This window comes from Odontesthes bonariensis, chromosome 5 (genome assembly GCF_027942865.1).
Source record: "Odontesthes bonariensis isolate fOdoBon6 chromosome 5, fOdoBon6.hap1, whole genome shotgun sequence".
NCBI classification, from domain to species: domain Eukaryota; kingdom Metazoa; phylum Chordata; class Actinopteri; order Atheriniformes; family Atherinopsidae; genus Odontesthes; species Odontesthes bonariensis.
The window spans coordinates 20149779-20166541 of NC_134510.1; the positions used below are offsets into that span (position 1 = coordinate 20149779).

The window sequence follows — 16763 nt, forward strand, 5'->3', positions numbered from 1 at the left end:
CAGTCTCAAGAAATGTAATGTAAATGCTGCATTCATCTTCACATGGATACATATATATATAAGTTAAGTTTTACACAGTAAAACACAGACCAACATAGTTATAACGTCAGTAGTATAACTTAACAATAAGTCTTGCTCACCACTGCTACCTGCACTGAAAATGTATCACCGTTTAAAAAAGCTAATGTGTTTGATTTCGCGAACATTTACACTATATTGACGTCAGGGTGCCAGCTTGGGTGACTGGCGTATAAGAGCAGGCTCCTTCCACCTTCCTTCTCGCGCTCACAGCTTCAACGCCTGCTGTGATTGGTGGATTTGGACCAATGACAACAGATATCACTAGTGACGTTGTGGGTCAGTGGGTTTGTGCGCGAAGGTGCAGATGTTGGCGGTTTGAATAGAGAGAAGAAGAAGGTAGAATAGGTCTGCTGCTCTTCAGGCTGAACTGCACTTGACGGTGAGAACAATACCCTCACGCAAATTAATAAACTGGCTCTCTGACCGCTCGGAAAAGGCGTTTTAGTCGTGTTAAAACTCGTTTTGCACCTTTTTTTCCCTCAGCATTCAGGGGTCTGCTCCAGGTATCTGAAGTCAGTTTCAGTAATTAACAGTTAATTGTTATGGCCGCTGTTCAGCAAAAGCCTTTCAGTGCATTAAAAAATATACATACACTTAGATATACACCTGAAAATACAAGTTTAAAAGCTATACTGCATGCTTCCTTAAACATCTTTCGGTCAATTAAGTCATTTCCAGCAGATTTGGCTGACTCATATTGTTTTTGTTTCATTGTTATGTCACGCTAAGACGTGCTTTTACTCGTGGAATCACATCACGTTGAACTGTTTGTAGTTAAGTTCCGTGTTTCGTCATTTTTGTCTCCATTTTCGATATCGTATGTTCTTAATTAGGCTTTAGAAATGACGCCTCCGTTTCCAAGAGTTTGTGTATCTAAGGAGGACTTGTGCAGCAGTTCAGTTTCCCCTCCCCCGCCATTTTTGTAACTCTTGCAGAGGTGTTATGCTCAACCTCGAGCAGAGGGGACAGAGTCAAAAAGTCTTACCGCACGACCATATTCCGGCTTTGTCTGGGGTACGTCGGACAAGTGGAGAACTTGTTTTGCCAGACATGTCCTATCAGGTTGTGACTGGTAACTAAAACTGATTTGTAACTTTATAACTCACTTTTACCTTTTTTTTGTGAGACAGTACCTAATATCTTGTCTTTTCTTCTATTAAGAAGGTTAATCGTGATATCCACACACGTGGCTAATCTTGCCTTCAAAACGTTTCTTACTGACATCTTAAAAAGGGAAAAACAATCGCACACCTACATTTATGTAACCATAAATATATATATATATATATATATATATATATATATATATAGATGTGTTTATTAAACTGCATTTGTCCAGTGGGCATTTATGCAAATCAAGTTATATCCAAGCAGAAAATGCTTTATTTGCATATGGAAATATAAAAGCTCAGAGGACGAAAAAAAAAAAAAAAACGTCTTGAGACGATTATAATTATTTGTATTTTCGTTCTCATACTTAGTCAGAAATCTCAACACGCCAAATGTCTGTGTGTATTTTTTCCCGATGTCTCCTTACGATTCAAAGCCTAAATAAGTGAATATTTTATTCCTAAACGGGGTGAATATTTCTTGTAAATATTTTTTAAAGCTGTTGGCAGTCTGTTTTTATAGGTGTAAAAATATAATCTGTGATTTTTAAACTTTGTTTTATGCAATGTCCAGATTGCCTGTTATATCTACAATATGCTGCTTTCTTTTTGTAAAGAAATTCATGTATGAGTCTGATTTTTATTTCTGTTTTTCCTGCAGTGGAATTAAAGACAACGTTTCTACTGAAATGGAAAGCTGCGCTGGTAAGTGCAAACTGTAGCAATTCAGTAGTTACTCTTCAGCCTTTGGACTCTCTTGTGATTCCAGCAGCTTTTTTTTAATGCGTCTTTTGAATATTCTCTTCTAATATTGATACGCTGATAACAAATTCACAATGCCGCAGCATGCATTATTGTTCCGTCTTTCTTTTTCCCTTGACCACTTTGACAAAGATTGACTAAATAAATAAATTAATAAATAAATAGATAAATAAGTATATAGTTTATCCTGGCAAACTACAAATCTCCAGAGAAACACTTGCACTTCACTGCTTTCTCAAGACAATTGTGCTATTCTACTAAAAGCTAACAATGCGTGAGCTCAGGAGACGGGCGTAATGCTCCGATTCGAGTCCTGATTGGTTGAAAGTTATCTCAAGCCGGCTACAGCTGGGAGGGGCCAGCAACATAAACCATAAATAGCAAAGAATCACAAGTGAATTGCTCAGACAACAGCTGCACAGTGCAGTCTTTATTATTAATCGCTTAGTGTCACTGCATCACGAAGCAGGTCTTTGTCCACTGTGGCTTCTGCCTTTTCAACAGCAGAGCAAAGCTAAAGGACCAGCAACAGCTCCACCGCATCTTCAAGCAGTCCGCAGCTCAGATCGCTCCACTTGTTTTTTTGAGGCTACAAAACGCTATAACGGGCAGATGTGCTTTTGCAAGGCAACAACATTGAGAACTTTGAGGAGCCGCTCGACCCTCAACTGTTTATAGTCCAAAACATCTCGACACAGTGTTGATAATCGGCCCATCATCATTCACTGCCAATCATAGTTGATTGAATTTATTTCAAATATTACAATACAATCTTTCCCCTTGTAGATATGCAGTAAAGTAATTGCACCAGAGAGCACTAAACTCATTTTCTATTGTGCAGACATCCAAGTGAAGGAGCTGAACAAGCGAGCATCAGGTCAAGCATTCGAGGTCATCCTGAGCCCCTCAACTCCAGATGCTAAAGTGGAATTTCTGTTGTCCCCCAATAAGAAAAGGGAAACATCACTTGATGAGATTAAGAAGAAACTGATGGCTGCAGAGGAAAGACGCAGGGTATCTTGAGAGGCAACGTTAATTGTTGTGGAAAAATGCATTAAGTGCAGGATTTAAAGTTCACGCTGTGCTAATAAACTGAAAAGAGGATCTTTTTTGTGTTTTTTTTTTTTTTTTTGTTTGTTTGTTTGTTTGTTTTTTGTCAGAGCCACGAGGCCGAAGTGCTGAAACATCTAGCAGAGAAACGAGAGCATGAGAAGGAGGTGATCCAGAAGGCCATGGAGGAAAGCTGCAACTTCAGCAAGCTGGCACAGGAGAAGCTCAATCAGAAGATGGAGGCAAACAAAGAGAACCGCACTGCCCGCCTGGCAGCTCTGAACGAAAAGTTCAAGGAGAAGGTGAGGTCTTAGTCAATAAATCGAAATTTGAAATTGAGAAAATACTAATGCTACGATTTTTCCTTTTCCTTTTTTTTTAAAAACAGGACAAGAAGATTCAAGAAGTGAAGAAGAACAAGGAGGCAATGAAAGATACTGATAACTAATTTGTTCATGGTATTGAAAGCTGTCTTTACGTGTCCAAAGATAAGCTATATTTTCTGGAATCCTCCTCAAATCATTATGCTGTTGAATATACTGTTAGATTTAGTGTTGCTGTAGCCTGACTTTTTTTTTTATTATCCTACATTTCTCTTTGGCAGCTGATTACTCTGTATCTTTTTATTGAGGCATTTGCTTTTGTTAAATTGGTTTTTATACTTACCAGAGTTGAAATACACAATGTTGGTAATGCTGTAAGATTGAACTGACTGTAAGATTGAGACGACTTCCCCAATCCGGCTCATTTCCAAAATTCTGTCTGCTGAATACAGATTGTTGAATATGTTTGCCTTCTCTCGGTTTCGGAAGAAATGTTGTTTGTGAGTCATTTTTGACGAGCAACATTATAAGAATTGAGCGTGTTGTAACATCTTCGTGTGACAAGCTGTATGCTGCTGCTCGTCTTGTTAATAAATACTTCAACACTGCTGAAAAACATCTTTTTGAATGGGATAAAAGAATCCGTGCGAGAGGTCTCACTATTATAGACACAAAACAGATTGTGGCATTTATTTATACTCATACATTCCAGTGTTTAGAAATCATTTATGTAAGCGTTGTGATCAATGTCTGTTTGCCTGTTTTTTTTTTAATGAATTGCTGATGTGTGATTGTGCAGGCATGACCACGTCGAACAAACTTACGCTTACACATAGGTTTCCATTTAAAAGGTCTTTAGTTTGACAAAAAAAAATTAGGTGAGCTTTTACAAAGACAAGTTTTATGTGACATGTACTTCCTGTTTCTCCTGTTGTGTTTGCCACAAACGCCTGCAGATGGAGCCAAGACTTCACTTCCTTTTTGTAAAAATAGCAGAAACGTTTGAAAGATTAAGAAAAACTATGTAGGATAAATTATCAGTCTCCACTTTGATTATTAGTTAAATGTTTTGCCTGTTGATAGTAAAACAAGGAGTGTTAGGTTAGTCCAGGGATTCATTCATCATAAGTCATAAATGTTCCTCGGCTTATTGGCCGTTAGATACGAACATATCAGACCTGTGATGGCTCACAGGTAGAGTTCTTTTACATACACTGATATTCAAAACAGTCATATCAACACTGAGCGGCTCGGTAGTTGCAGCACTCTGTTTTAAGGCGTCGGGTGAAAACATATTGTCAAATTCTTATGATTCCCTCTAAAATAGTTTTTGCTCTGTTGGATCTGATGAATCCTTTGACTCCCTTGGTGTTTGAGCTGGACGTATTTTTAAGAAAAGCTGTACACATCTTTCCAAAAAACACTTCCATGCTACTTCTCAGAGAACCCGCCTGCGTGTCGTGCGATCTGTGTTGGGTTTGTTCACCCTTGGTTGCATCTTGCCCAGGCTTGCAGTTACTGGCAAGCCTGTCACCCAAGTTTGAAAAGGCAACGCGCGTTAAAAAATGTCGCGTGTGGGCGCTCAACGATTTCTCCAGAGCAGTTTGGCAAGTTTGATTAGTTCACATCTTTGTTGTCTGTTATATTCATAGGAATCACGTTCTAAGCAGTGTACAAACTAAAAAAAATGACAGTAATGGTAAGTTTTTGTTTATTTTGACAGTTTAGCGTATTTGAATTTCATTAGGTGGAAGTTCAAAGTAACGATAAGCTCTAGTCGTAAACCACAATGTGAACCTGTACTATTATTTTTTTCTTTTTCCGTAACAAAGAGGAGAAAACACCTCTCTTATGCTTAAATGCAAATGATGGAAATGTTGATATTTTGAGGAACTTTCCATTAAAACATGCACACACATGTCCCAGGTAATCTGAGCACACATGACCATCCTTTTCACACAAGTTTAGCCTGTTTTCCAATTTAACACAATGTGCTCTCCGTAAGATTGTTTGCAGGACTATTGTTTGTGTTTGAGGCTGCCCTGCTTAACAAACCCTCGCAGTACGATACAATCCCTCTTTGTCATGTGTTTGGAGGAAACTGCTGGGCTCATCAGCCCAGAATGATATCCCATGGCGCTGCGTTCCTTGCCTGTCTGGCCACACGGGACCAAAGCTGGCTCCGTTTCAGCAACCTTTTCTCAGCCTTTTCTGGATGTTTGGAATGACTTTTTCCTCCAAGATGTACTGTACGCGGCATCAGTTTACAACTTGTGCTATCCAAAGCTGACTGTTTTCAGGTCAAGACGCAGATGATCCCAGTGTGGGCCAACACACAGATTCGTTGTACTCACAGGCACAGCCTGAATCCACGTCTTGTCAGAAAATATACACTGAGTAGGATGGCTCGAGTAGAAAAAAAACAACGAAAAACAATAGAGATCTTTCACCAACACACAGACTAACAGAGGGAACTTTGTTACAGAATGCTAAAGGAGAGGAAGGCACAGGCCTTAAAGATGATGTGAGCGCACCAGCCGTGAAAGTGCTTGTTTTGCAAAGTGAGACTCCCATTGTGGTTTAGAAAGTAACCTCTGAATTACAAAACTTTTAATAATGCAGCCTAATTAAGACTACTCATGCTTCAGATTCTTGCTCTGTCACAAGCACGAAGGACGATTCCCACATTCAATTTGGGAGTAACTACAGCATTGTGCTGCTATTTCCTTATCCCTGGGGACGTGTTCACAGGCCTCTTGCTTCACGTGGTTTTGAAGGAAAGTGATGCGCATTGAAAGAAATAGAATCCGATAGACGACGCGTCCTTTTGACTTGTGCTGAACACATTGCAGGTGTTCGTGTCACCTGCCCGCACCCAACTGCGGGCAGGTGTGGTATGTGCACATGGGAGCAGGAACGATGACATGTGAAAAGGTCAGGGTTACATAAAGCCCCTAGTGATGACAATTGTCAACTCAAGATGAGCATAAACGGAGGCTTGAGGAACAGACTGCTAATTAGCTGACTGACACTTCAAAATCTACAGACTGTTAAACTACATGCAGGCCAGAGACAGGGCAGCCGAATGTGATCCGAACTGAAAGATAACCAGTGGCTTAAGCACCCAGTAAGACCTTATCTGACAGAGAGGCCGTGTGTCATTGGAAGAATTTCAGTTGAGAGTGGGCGGGCCGGGTTTTTGTGGAGCGGTGGCTGTGATTGGTCGAGATGACAAACGCGTCGGCGAGGAAGAGCAGCGTCGTGTGAGCCGATTGGCCGGAAGAGCCGTCCCTCAAATTGCCCGGCGTCCTCCCAGTAGCTGCACCGTGAGATCCACCCGGCGCTGCTGCTCCCATCACGGTCATCCTTTCCCACTCAAGCCCATCGAATAATGTTGTCCATGTTCTGTACGGCTCCAGTTATTTCTTCGACTGCTTTGTTTAAGACTCTGGATTGATCCCATCACCTACAGGTAGGAGCGTTTTTTTTCTTCGTTTCGGGCTTTATAATTGGCATTCATGGCATTTTATCGCTGTAATGTTAAGATGGCATACCGGGGGAGAGGTTCAGCAGCGCAGCCCTGTCAGGTTTCATCAGTGTGTGGCGGCATTTCGTGAGCTGATTCTACAGCAGTAGAGGGTTGTTGTGCATCAAAAATTCTAAATGACTGATTCAAATTTGGTTGGACGTTTTTTTTTTATTATTATTATCTCGAACGTGTCAAATTTGAACGGCCATGCCTAGCAGGTGCAGATGAGCTTTAGGCAGTTCGCAGCAACAGGCCCGGTTAGGCCCCTGTTTAACACGCATCGGTTCCACCCCCCCCCCCCCCCCCCCCCCCGCCCCCCCCGGTTATAGCCAGGCATTATCCATTATCTCCGGATCTATTCATATTTTATAGGACTTCATCGTTTGTTGGAAGCCGAGGGTGTGGACGTCGGATGGAGTTCTATTACATAATCTCCCATTCCTTACTCACGCTCTCCTCCTTATCCTCTGCACATGTTCATCCCAATGATCTATCTCTCTCCGTCTCCCTCTCCGAGGCTGCCGCCTCAGCTCTCCGCCTTCCTCACATCTCAGGGAGGTAAAGCGCAAGAACTCAAAACGATCCTGACATCGGATTAATGAAATGTCTGGTTTTTGACCCAGGTTTCCTTATATGTAGAGGAAACCCGTGTGGGCTCGGTTAGAGCCACACCAGCAGCATGAAGATGCCCCATCTCTGCCTATCAGATGATTTAAAAAAATGCTACAAGTAATTACTTAGTATTTTTAAAAGATTATAAACTTGATGTATAAAATGCACAATTTGAGCATTGAAAATGATGTTGAAAAAATGGGTTAGTTTCTAAAGGGAAAAAAAAGAAAAAAAGCCTATTTCAAAGTAATGATTCATTTACATCTGTTTTTATCTTATGCTCCAAAGCAACAGAAGCATGCAGGTGAAGCAAAATTTACTGAACACAGACCCCAATAGATGAAGAAGCCATAGCCGAGGACTGCACATGTTCACATCGACCACGGCAAAGACCACAAGCTGCTTTGGTGCTCCAAAATGGTCTTCCTCTCATGGTCAGACCAGGCTGAGAGAGACTTCCTTATTTTAAGATGCAAACTAAATGCCTGTGTTAAGGAAATGTCAGAGTATTTAGAACATGCCAAGTCTTCAGCTTGACAGAAATGCCTTCACTCGAATGCAAAGATATTACTTTTAGAAAGTGTCTCCTAAAAATGACTTCTGGGACGTTGGATTAATCGCAACACGAAACAAATTTAATCTATCGTCTGTATGTAATGTTTCCTCTTATAGTTGACCTCAGTTTATTTTGAGATGGTAATTTAGCTAGATATGAAAACAAAAAAAACTCAAATAAATGAGCAGATTCTGATCTGGCTAAGCCCGGCCCCGCCGAACTCTCGAGCACATTCTACCAATCAGAATCACTGTAGGCCCCTACGTAGCATAATATCATGTAACATTTAGCGCGCCTGTATATATGCTATTGGGGCAGGTGTATGATCTGCCCTGGACATGGAAAGGACTCAAAGGGTTTAAGAAATATATTACTCCGCCCATCTAGCCAGTGGGAACTTCAGTGCCGCCAAATTCCCCTACAAACTTGTTGGATAAAACGGATAACTATGTCGGATTTGGTGAAGGATATTGGCTGTTTAATCCGGATTCACGTTTGTGGTAGGTTAAGATTTTACTTTATAGTTGCTATCTTACAAAGTTTAAGTGATTGTGAACGAAGTCTTTGCAAAGTGGGAAACTGGGAGTGATTTAATGAAATATCTTAGCTTGATGAGCAAAGCAATGTTGAGACAGTAAACAATGTGTTGACAGCTTCGTACATGTACAGTAGGTTACTTGTCTGCTAGCTTAGGTTGGAGCACTGTCGGTGTGTGTGACATGAAGCATTTTTCGGAAAAGGCAAAAAAACACGAGTCCAGCAAGGCGCATCTGAATTGTGCCATGAAATTAGCCATGCAATGCTTTGCGACAAGTTTCCCTCTAATTGAAACGTAGGCAGTATTAATTCCTTTCACAAACTGTCTCTTCGCTCATTTTCACGTGGCTTTTGTGTTTGTTGTATGGCAGACTTTTATGCGAAATCTAGGGGTAATGTTGGACTCAGACCTGAACTTTAACAGCCACATTAAATCAATAACATCGGGCTCTGAGAAAATCAGGGAGGGGTCTCTTGCTGGTGCCCAGAGTCGGGACTAAACAAGGTGAGGCTGCGTTTCAGTTTTATGCTCCTAAAATCTGGAACAGTCTTCCAGAAGATGTGAGACAGGCCTCAACTCTGACAATGTTTAAATCCAGGCTGAAAACACTTCTTTTTGGCTGTGCATATGACAACTGAAAGTATTTTATCTGCACTCATCGCTTTTAATTTAATTAATTAATTGCCTTGTGTACGAACTGTGCTCTACAAATAAACTTTCCTTGCCTACATATGCAAAGCATCTGGGATCATTTAGCCATTGGTAATGGTAACGCCATTGGAAGCAGGAGTCTGGCAAATGGGGTTTATCCATTACGTGGTAGTGTACTGTACCGTGGATGACAGGTGACACATGTTTTTTTGTGTGTCCTCTGTTCTTAAGAAAATATTTCCTAACCCTCGCTAACCCATAGGTGCTATTTGGGGAAAACAGAAAAAAAAAAAGATCCTATGTCAAGTTGTGGTCTTTTCAGGAAAGTAATTTCCCTCTTGCAATCACCATCAAGCACGAACAAGGGTAGCTAAAGTCAGGGCCTTAATGCACCCGAGGGGCCAGCTGTATGCAAACATCTTCGAACTGAGGCTTTATGTGGTGGAATAGCCTAATACTCTGACACACACCAGTCAAATGATCAACCAAGCAAACGAAAACATTTTGAGTCAGTTACTTCTCCAAATAGAAACACTTAAAGCCACATTAATCCACGCTTTTGTTAAGAATGGATCAATTTGCTCGTGCGAAATGGGAAAGTGTTCCCTTTGAACCCAGCTAAACAATGCAGCCCATGCCTATGGGGCCGTTTACCAGTCTATGGGTAATTGCGGGTCCACTCTGGCCCATAATTGCATTTTCATCAACCTCTGTTTCAATTACTCCAGGCGGCTTTATTTTTTTTCTTTCCAACCACTTCTCACCAAACGGCAGACTCTGTGATTAAATTGCCGGCGAACATAATCGAGTACTTGGCTGCTTTGGAGCCATGAATGTTTATTCTTTTTTGATAACAAATTAAAAACATAACAAGGCACTGTTGTTTTCCAATTGTTTTCCTGCCCCAAGTGGCCTTAAAGGAGAAGTCAATTACTGCAGCTTAAGGGCGGGAGGGAAAAAAATCCTTTGATTGACGTGTTGAGACTTTAAGAAGAAAAATTTTGCCTTCACCCAAAATCAAAAATATTTAAATGATGGTGTTATAAAGCAGAAACCCACAAACTCTGGAGAATGTTTGAAGTTTGTTCCATAGTTGTCTTAATGTAACTGATTTCTGTCCATTGACCATCTGTAGTGCTGCACTACTTGTTTGTTTTGTGTTAAAAGTAGTACTGCAGCAGTACACCAAAAGTAATATTTATACACACCTACAGACCTGGAAATGGATGTGGCTCAAAGCCAGATACTGACATGCTCTTCATTCATTCTCTCCACCCTCTTTTGTAGTCTCTAGTTTGCCATGGCAACGGTAGTGATGGAGCAGATCGGCCGGCTGTTTATCAACGCGCAGCAGCTGCGACAGATCCCTCAGCTGCTGGAGTCGGCCTTTCCCACGCTGCCTTGCACCGTGAAGGTGTCCGACGTTCCCAAGGTGTTCCAGGAGCGTCACATCCTCACCGGCTACAGGCAGACGGACCACAGCTGGCGTTACTACTTCCTCACTCTCTTTCAGAGGCACAACGAAACGCTCAACGTGTGGACCCATCTGCTGGCTGCCCTCATCATCTTGGTGAAGTGGCAGGAGATCTCGGAGACGGTGGATTTTTTGCGTGACCCTCATGCCCAGCCCCTCTTCATTGTCCTCCTGGCAGCCTTCACCTACCTCTCCTTCAGTGCTCTCGCTCATCTCCTCTCTGCCAAGTCGGAGCTCTCCTACTACACCTTCTACTTCCTCGACTACATCGGGGTGGCTGTCTACCAGTATGGGAGTGCTCTGGCACACTACTACTACGCCATAGAGAAGGATCTGCACACCACAGTGCAGGGCTTCTTTTTACCAGCGGCAGCGTTCCTGGCTTGGCTCACTTGCTTCGGGTGCTGCTATGGCAAGTACGCCGGTCCTGAGCTGCCCAAGTTCGCCCACAAGCTCTTCCAAGTGGTGCCCTCAGCCTTGGCTTACTGTTTAGACATAAGCCCTGTGGTTCATCGCATATACAGCTGCTATCGGGAGGGCTGCTCCGACCCAATCGTGGCGTACCACGTCTACCACGTGCTCTTTTTCCTAATCGGCGCCTACTTCTTCTGCTGCCCGCACCCAGAGAGTTTGTTACCTGGGAAGTGTGACTTCATCGGGCAGGGCCACCAGATCTTTCACATCTTCGTGGTGGTGTGCACCCTGACGCAGCTGGAAGCGCTGCGAACAGACTTCACAGAGCGCCGCTCCTTCTACGAGCGACTCCACGGAGACCTCGCGCACGACGCCGTCGCACTTTTCATCTTCACCACCTGCTGCTGCGCTCTCACGGCTTTCTATGTGCGCAAGCGTGTGCGCTCCTCTCTTCACGAGAAGGAGGAGTGAGGATCGGGATTTTTTTTTTTTTTTTTTTTTAAAGATGAGGGTTGATTTATGTTACTCTGTGGTGATGGTTTTAAAACAGTGGAAACGCTTTCTTGTCAATGAAAAATATCAGTTTGTGACAGTGACTTATGAATATTTCTCCTATGTGATCTGCCAAACTACAGTGAAGTAAAGTGATTGAGGATGTGTTTTTGTGACTAACAGTGAGGGAAAGGGAATCTTCTAACCTGTCTTTAGCAATGCAGGTTGCACTCAAACATTACAACCATCCCTTGTGTCTTCACTCCTCATATTTATCTACAGGGTTGCTCACAGTCGTGGTATAAAAGATTGTCTTTTTGTGCAGGTAAGCCTAACAGTTCAGAGGCTCTTCATTTGTATTTGGAATAATCTTCCTGTCTTAATCAAATTGTAGCATTTCAAGTTATGCAAGCATTTATTTTACCACTTTAATCAGGCGAGACTTTATTTATTGGACTCTGTTCATATTTCTAACCCACTTTTAATTATTTATTTTTCCTCCTGATTTTGTGTGGCTATCAAAGTGGAAATTATTATTATTACTTTTTTGAAAGCACTGACCCAGTGCCACAAAAGTGTTTAAACAAAGTTGAGGAAAGTTTAGAAACCAATCTGAAGACCAAATATTGTACCTACACTTATCGAAAGAAGGCCTTTTTGTTTGGACTATAGAATTCTGTTGGAAATGAGGCTGGCACTCTTTGTAGGTTTTGGGATGGCTGCGACATCACTCGTGCGGCTTTGTTGCGACGATATTAATCTTTATTATTCAAAGGGCTGGAACTTCAGCTTTTGCCTTTTCACATCCCATGATGTCAGTGCTTTGCGTGCATGCTTTCATAGAGGACCGAACAGAGTTGAGTCACAAAAGCCGAATCAGAGTCTGAGCGTTCTGCTTTCAGTGTGTTTCCTTTTTTTTTGTACGATGAATATTTCTGTGCCTCTACGCATGTCTTTTGGTATATACTGTGGATATTAGGTGTGTGAATGTCAATGAACGCTTAGCCTTGCACTTATTTCTTACCCTGTGCATTACTTGTGTTTATCTAGAATGTTCTCTCTCCATCTCGCAGCATATAGAGCTGGTTTTCTTTTTCAAGTGGAATACAGTGCATACCGACTTTGTCACCTGTTCTGAGCGTGTGTTGTGTTCAGTGTCCTCCTGCCTGTCAGACTTAACGGGTGTGAATACATCATTTCCCACCCCTGCACTGTCACTCTGACGAATACGTCCGTTTCCCGTCTTTGGTTGATGACCCTTCTTATGAAACTATCCCACCAATTCATTGAAAAAGGTTGCTTAGATTTTTATCACGGTATCTGAAATGTCAGAAATGCTCAACGTTCATTACCTCACTCTCTGTTCATGACGGTGTTTAATGTGCCAATGAATCTGTTTTTGCTTCAGCGATGGTACTACTGACAGATGAATCTAGAGGCAGACTGTCAGATGAGTCAATTTAATTTTTGTCTACAGACATGTTAGTCATGAGATTCAACCGTGATGCTCTGAAGTATGAACCTTGGATCGTTAATTTTGGCGATTCTGACTCGGTTTCTTTATGCACTGCCTGCATCAACACTGTATATACATATATATATATATATTATATATATATATATGTAGCCTGACAGCACTGGCCATGTTTACATGCATGGAACCTGTTCTACGTGTTTTTTTGTTTTTGTTTTTTTAAACAATTTATTTTGTGTGGATCCTTTAAAATTGTCATAACTCAGAGTAAGCTTGTATTTTAGTTCAGAAAAGCTTGTCTTTTGATGTGCAGGTATAGACTGGTGGGCAACAAGACTGAGGTCTTCTTGAATAAGATGAATTTGGCTTATGCAGTCGCTTTACTTGGCTTCATTGTAGGCAAATGATTTATGGTTGGCAAATGATGTCTGTTAACGTCTCACCAGCTCTACCTGTAAGGTAACTCCAGATCAAAAGGACCAGTATCATTCACAGAGATTGTTATTTATCTGCCGCTTATTAAGAGGGAGCTTGTTGAAAATGAGAAGAAGCAGCATTATTATTTTCTGAAATGGGGCGTTTCTTGCAACGTGAATATTCTGTCACTCGTGATCTGAGTTGTTTGCTGGTGCAATCTGGCGGATGTTTTGTGGAATATGGCCAGCGTTTCGTGTGCGAGTTTGTGTAAACAGCCTCTGACGCCACCCAAGGTTTCCCTTTATCCCCCTCAGAAAAGCAGAGTCAGAGGGATCAGAATGTCTGCCTCTAAAAACATCTGTAACTGACTGTACTAATATTCTGTGGTATTTAAGAAAATAAAGTGTTATTGTAAATCCCAAAACGAGATGTTGTTCCTTGTGTTTTCAACCGTTTTTTTCCCCCTTACACATGGAAAATTAAACTTTAATTTGAAGCTAAATAGCAAACAAAGTCTTACTTGCATACTTTGTTCTGATATTAGATGAACTGATCAAATTTAAATATCTACCACCTGTGGTACCAAAGCCGATTATGGTCTCCACCTAGGGATTCTGTGTCTGTCGCCATGGAGATATGTTCTCCTGGTGTCTTGTGTTGTAGTACAATAGAGAGCTGAAGGTGTCACAGTGGAGCATATTACTGCTATGAGATTTAAATGATGTGAAGTTGAGGTAAAAAAAATTAGCTCGAGAAAAGGCGTGTTCTCCACGCCAGGGTTGCTGAGTAATGTATGTATATACTATGTACCTGATGTGACACATTTAATGGTGGGTATTGAAGCTGGTGTGATCCCCATTCACTTCCGCTGCCAGAATCTATACCCCTTTACTCCACACTCATAGGTCAGCCCGTACCCATGTTAAAGTTCGAACATCATTTTGCTCTCTAATACACACTTGTAACGTTTTGGGTGTGTCATGAATTGGTGCAACCAGTCCACAGACATCCACACACCTCGCAGAGGACTTAAAACTGCCTTGGTGGTTTATCCAACCACAGTAGGCGTCTCTAGGACCGCATTACACTGCAGTGACGCACGCTTGCATGGTGAAAACAGTACGTACAAGTTTCATGGTTGATTTTGATATGAGAGACACGTGGCACCAAATTGCGTTAATGGGATAGTTCGCCTATTTTGACATGAAGCTGTATGACATCCCATACTAGCAATATCGTTTATGAACATTGACTTACCCCCTGCTGCGTACTGTGAGCCGAGTTCCGTCCTCGTTTTGGTGTTGACGAACGTAGTCCGGCTAGTTGGCTGGGGCCACAAAAATAAAGCGTTTTGCTTCTCAAAACAATATGCGTTCAAAAGAGTAATACATTTGCATCACAAAATCGTTGTTCAGGAAAAAGTCAAACCTCACAATCGCTTGGCGCTATTTTCTCTTCCTTCGTATCACTGCGTGCTTCCGCCTGCCGCGCCTCTTTCACAGTGTAGACCGTGCAGACCGAGCAGTCCCCTGCTTCCCAGCAGTAAGCTAGCAAGCTAGTATGGGATGTCATACAGCTTCATGTCAAAAGAGGGGAACTATCCCTTTCACCCAACCTATAACCTAACATGGTGTTTTTTGTTAAAAAATGTAATACTCAATTTACCAAGATCTTGATTTTGATTCCTCAAAATGAAGAGCAGGTTCATGTCAGCACAACTGGAGTAAAAGAAAAGCACATTTTCATTCAATCAACAAACCTGAGTCAGTTGACTTTTGGTAAAATAGAACAGAGAGATTTTGATGAAAAAAGGAAATATTTTTTAAACTGCAATACCAACAGTTCAATCTGTATTTTGCTTTGTGAGTGTCACTGACATCTAGAGTGAAGCGAGTGAACTACCTGATTTTCCACCCACGAATGAAGAACTTTTTCTTCAGCTGAAAAGGTCTTCGAGAAATAAAAGAACACATTTGAGTTCATAATGCTCGGCTTTTCCTCAAGACGGTGAGCTATAAATGCAGAATGAGGGAACTGTTTGTTTGGACCAGGATTGTGCAGCTCCCGTGCAAAATTCAAAGCTTGTCCATTGTTGGATCTTGAAAATTTTCAATGCAAAATTGAGACAATCTAAATTCCTATAGATGGGTCACAGACTGAAATATTCACTGGCTTTCTTCAGTGGTATTACTATTTTAAGATATTTTGATTGTTAAAGCCAACATCGATAACTTTCACCTATAAATTAATATTTTATTTCCAATATTTATATTCGAGCATTTGTCAAACAAGTTGACGTGGTTGGGATGTTGCCTGTCAGTGCTGGGTAAATATAAAAGAATGATGAATTTAGATGAAGAAATCTCCAATCGTACGCATCACTTCATCAACTACAGCTATTCAATAAACTTTAAAACATATTTCCCAATAAATACCATCCTGCATTCAACAATCATATTTTAGGAAACTGGAATCAATAATTATTCCCTTTCTCTGGCAAAACAAAGTAGCACAGATAAACAAAAACAAACAAAAAAAACCCTCTGTAAATCTAAACAGGAAGATGGCTTCAGACGTCAAATGTTACTAATGGGCAGCACATTTAAGCACATGGCTTTTTGGAGAAGCCCAAACCGCGCTGAGGATGCAACCAAACCAACCTGGCCTTCTTCAGAGCAGGCAGCATGTGAGGGGACCTCTCTCATAGCCCGATTGAACGGCCCCACAACGGTAACTTCATCATACACAACTCAATAAAAATCTTAAAAAATGTGAAACAGGGATACGCCAACCAAATGTGTCAAACATGCTTTCGGGCCTTTTAATACAGATGGCTAATACAGAAAAACAAAGGTCACAATCCTCACTCGTTTAGGTCTTCAATATTGGATTTTTACTCAAAGGCCTTTAATAGGCTGTGCAAACTCTGCCCCTTGGTGGCCATTCTGGGAGCAGCAGGTGACTCGAATCAGCACACGAACAGTACAAAACGGCCTGTATATTTTGTGCTATTTAGGCCAAAAGACTTATTCTAAGGCACTGGAAGTCAGATATTGTTTCGTCATTTGAAATGTGGATGAGGGAGCTCAGTAATGCCCTTTGCCTGGAGAAACTTTTAATTATATATATATAAATATGTAATTATGCAGGTAGAGGGACAACTTTTGATAAAGTACGGGAGCCGGTCTTAAAATACTTGAAGGCAACTCTATGATAATACTGGTCGTAAGCAGATTTTTTTGTCCTGTCTTGTGCTATTTTATTTCATTTGTTGCCAGAGA

At 41.5% G+C, this 16763-nt stretch overlaps 2 protein-coding genes across 2 annotated transcripts; both read left to right on the top strand.

Annotated features, from left to right (window-relative positions):
* The first annotated feature begins 370 nt into the window (after positions 1 to 370).
* On the top strand, positions 371 to 3941 carry stmn1b (stathmin 1b). The gene is made up of 5 exons (XM_075466628.1): positions 371 to 460; positions 1852 to 1895; positions 2794 to 2966; positions 3113 to 3304; positions 3391 to 3941. Exons 2-5 carry the CDS (start codon positions 1880 to 1882, stop codon positions 3448 to 3450), a joined length of 441 nt encoding a protein of 146 aa, XP_075322743.1. The 5' UTR covers positions 371 to 460; positions 1852 to 1879; the 3' UTR covers positions 3451 to 3941.
* A 2702-nt stretch (positions 3942 to 6643) lies between these two features.
* Positions 6644 to 13906, top strand: paqr7b (progestin and adipoQ receptor family member VII, b). The gene is made up of 2 exons (XM_075465217.1): positions 6644 to 6797; positions 10499 to 13906. Exon 2 carries the CDS (start codon positions 10512 to 10514, stop codon positions 11568 to 11570), a length of 1059 nt encoding a protein of 352 aa, XP_075321332.1. The 5' UTR covers positions 6644 to 6797; positions 10499 to 10511; the 3' UTR covers positions 11571 to 13906.
* Positions 13907 to 16763: the final 2857 nt, after the last annotated feature.

What these genes read in the sequence shown, in the direction of transcription:
- paqr7b (XM_075465217.1), top strand. Translation starts at nt 10,512, where the DNA reads ATGGCAACGGTAGTGATGGAGCAGATCGGCCGGCTGTTTATCAACGCG.
- stmn1b (XM_075466628.1), top strand. An exon ending in CTGCAGAGGAAAGACGCAGG is followed by an intron (nt 2,967 to 3,112) that starts GTATCTTGAGAG and finishes GTTTTTTGTCAG; the next exon opens with AGCCACGAGGCCGAAGTGCT. An exon ending in ACGAAAAGTTCAAGGAGAAG is followed by an intron (nt 3,305 to 3,390) that starts GTGAGGTCTTAG and finishes TTTTAAAAACAG; the next exon opens with GACAAGAAGATTCAAGAAGT.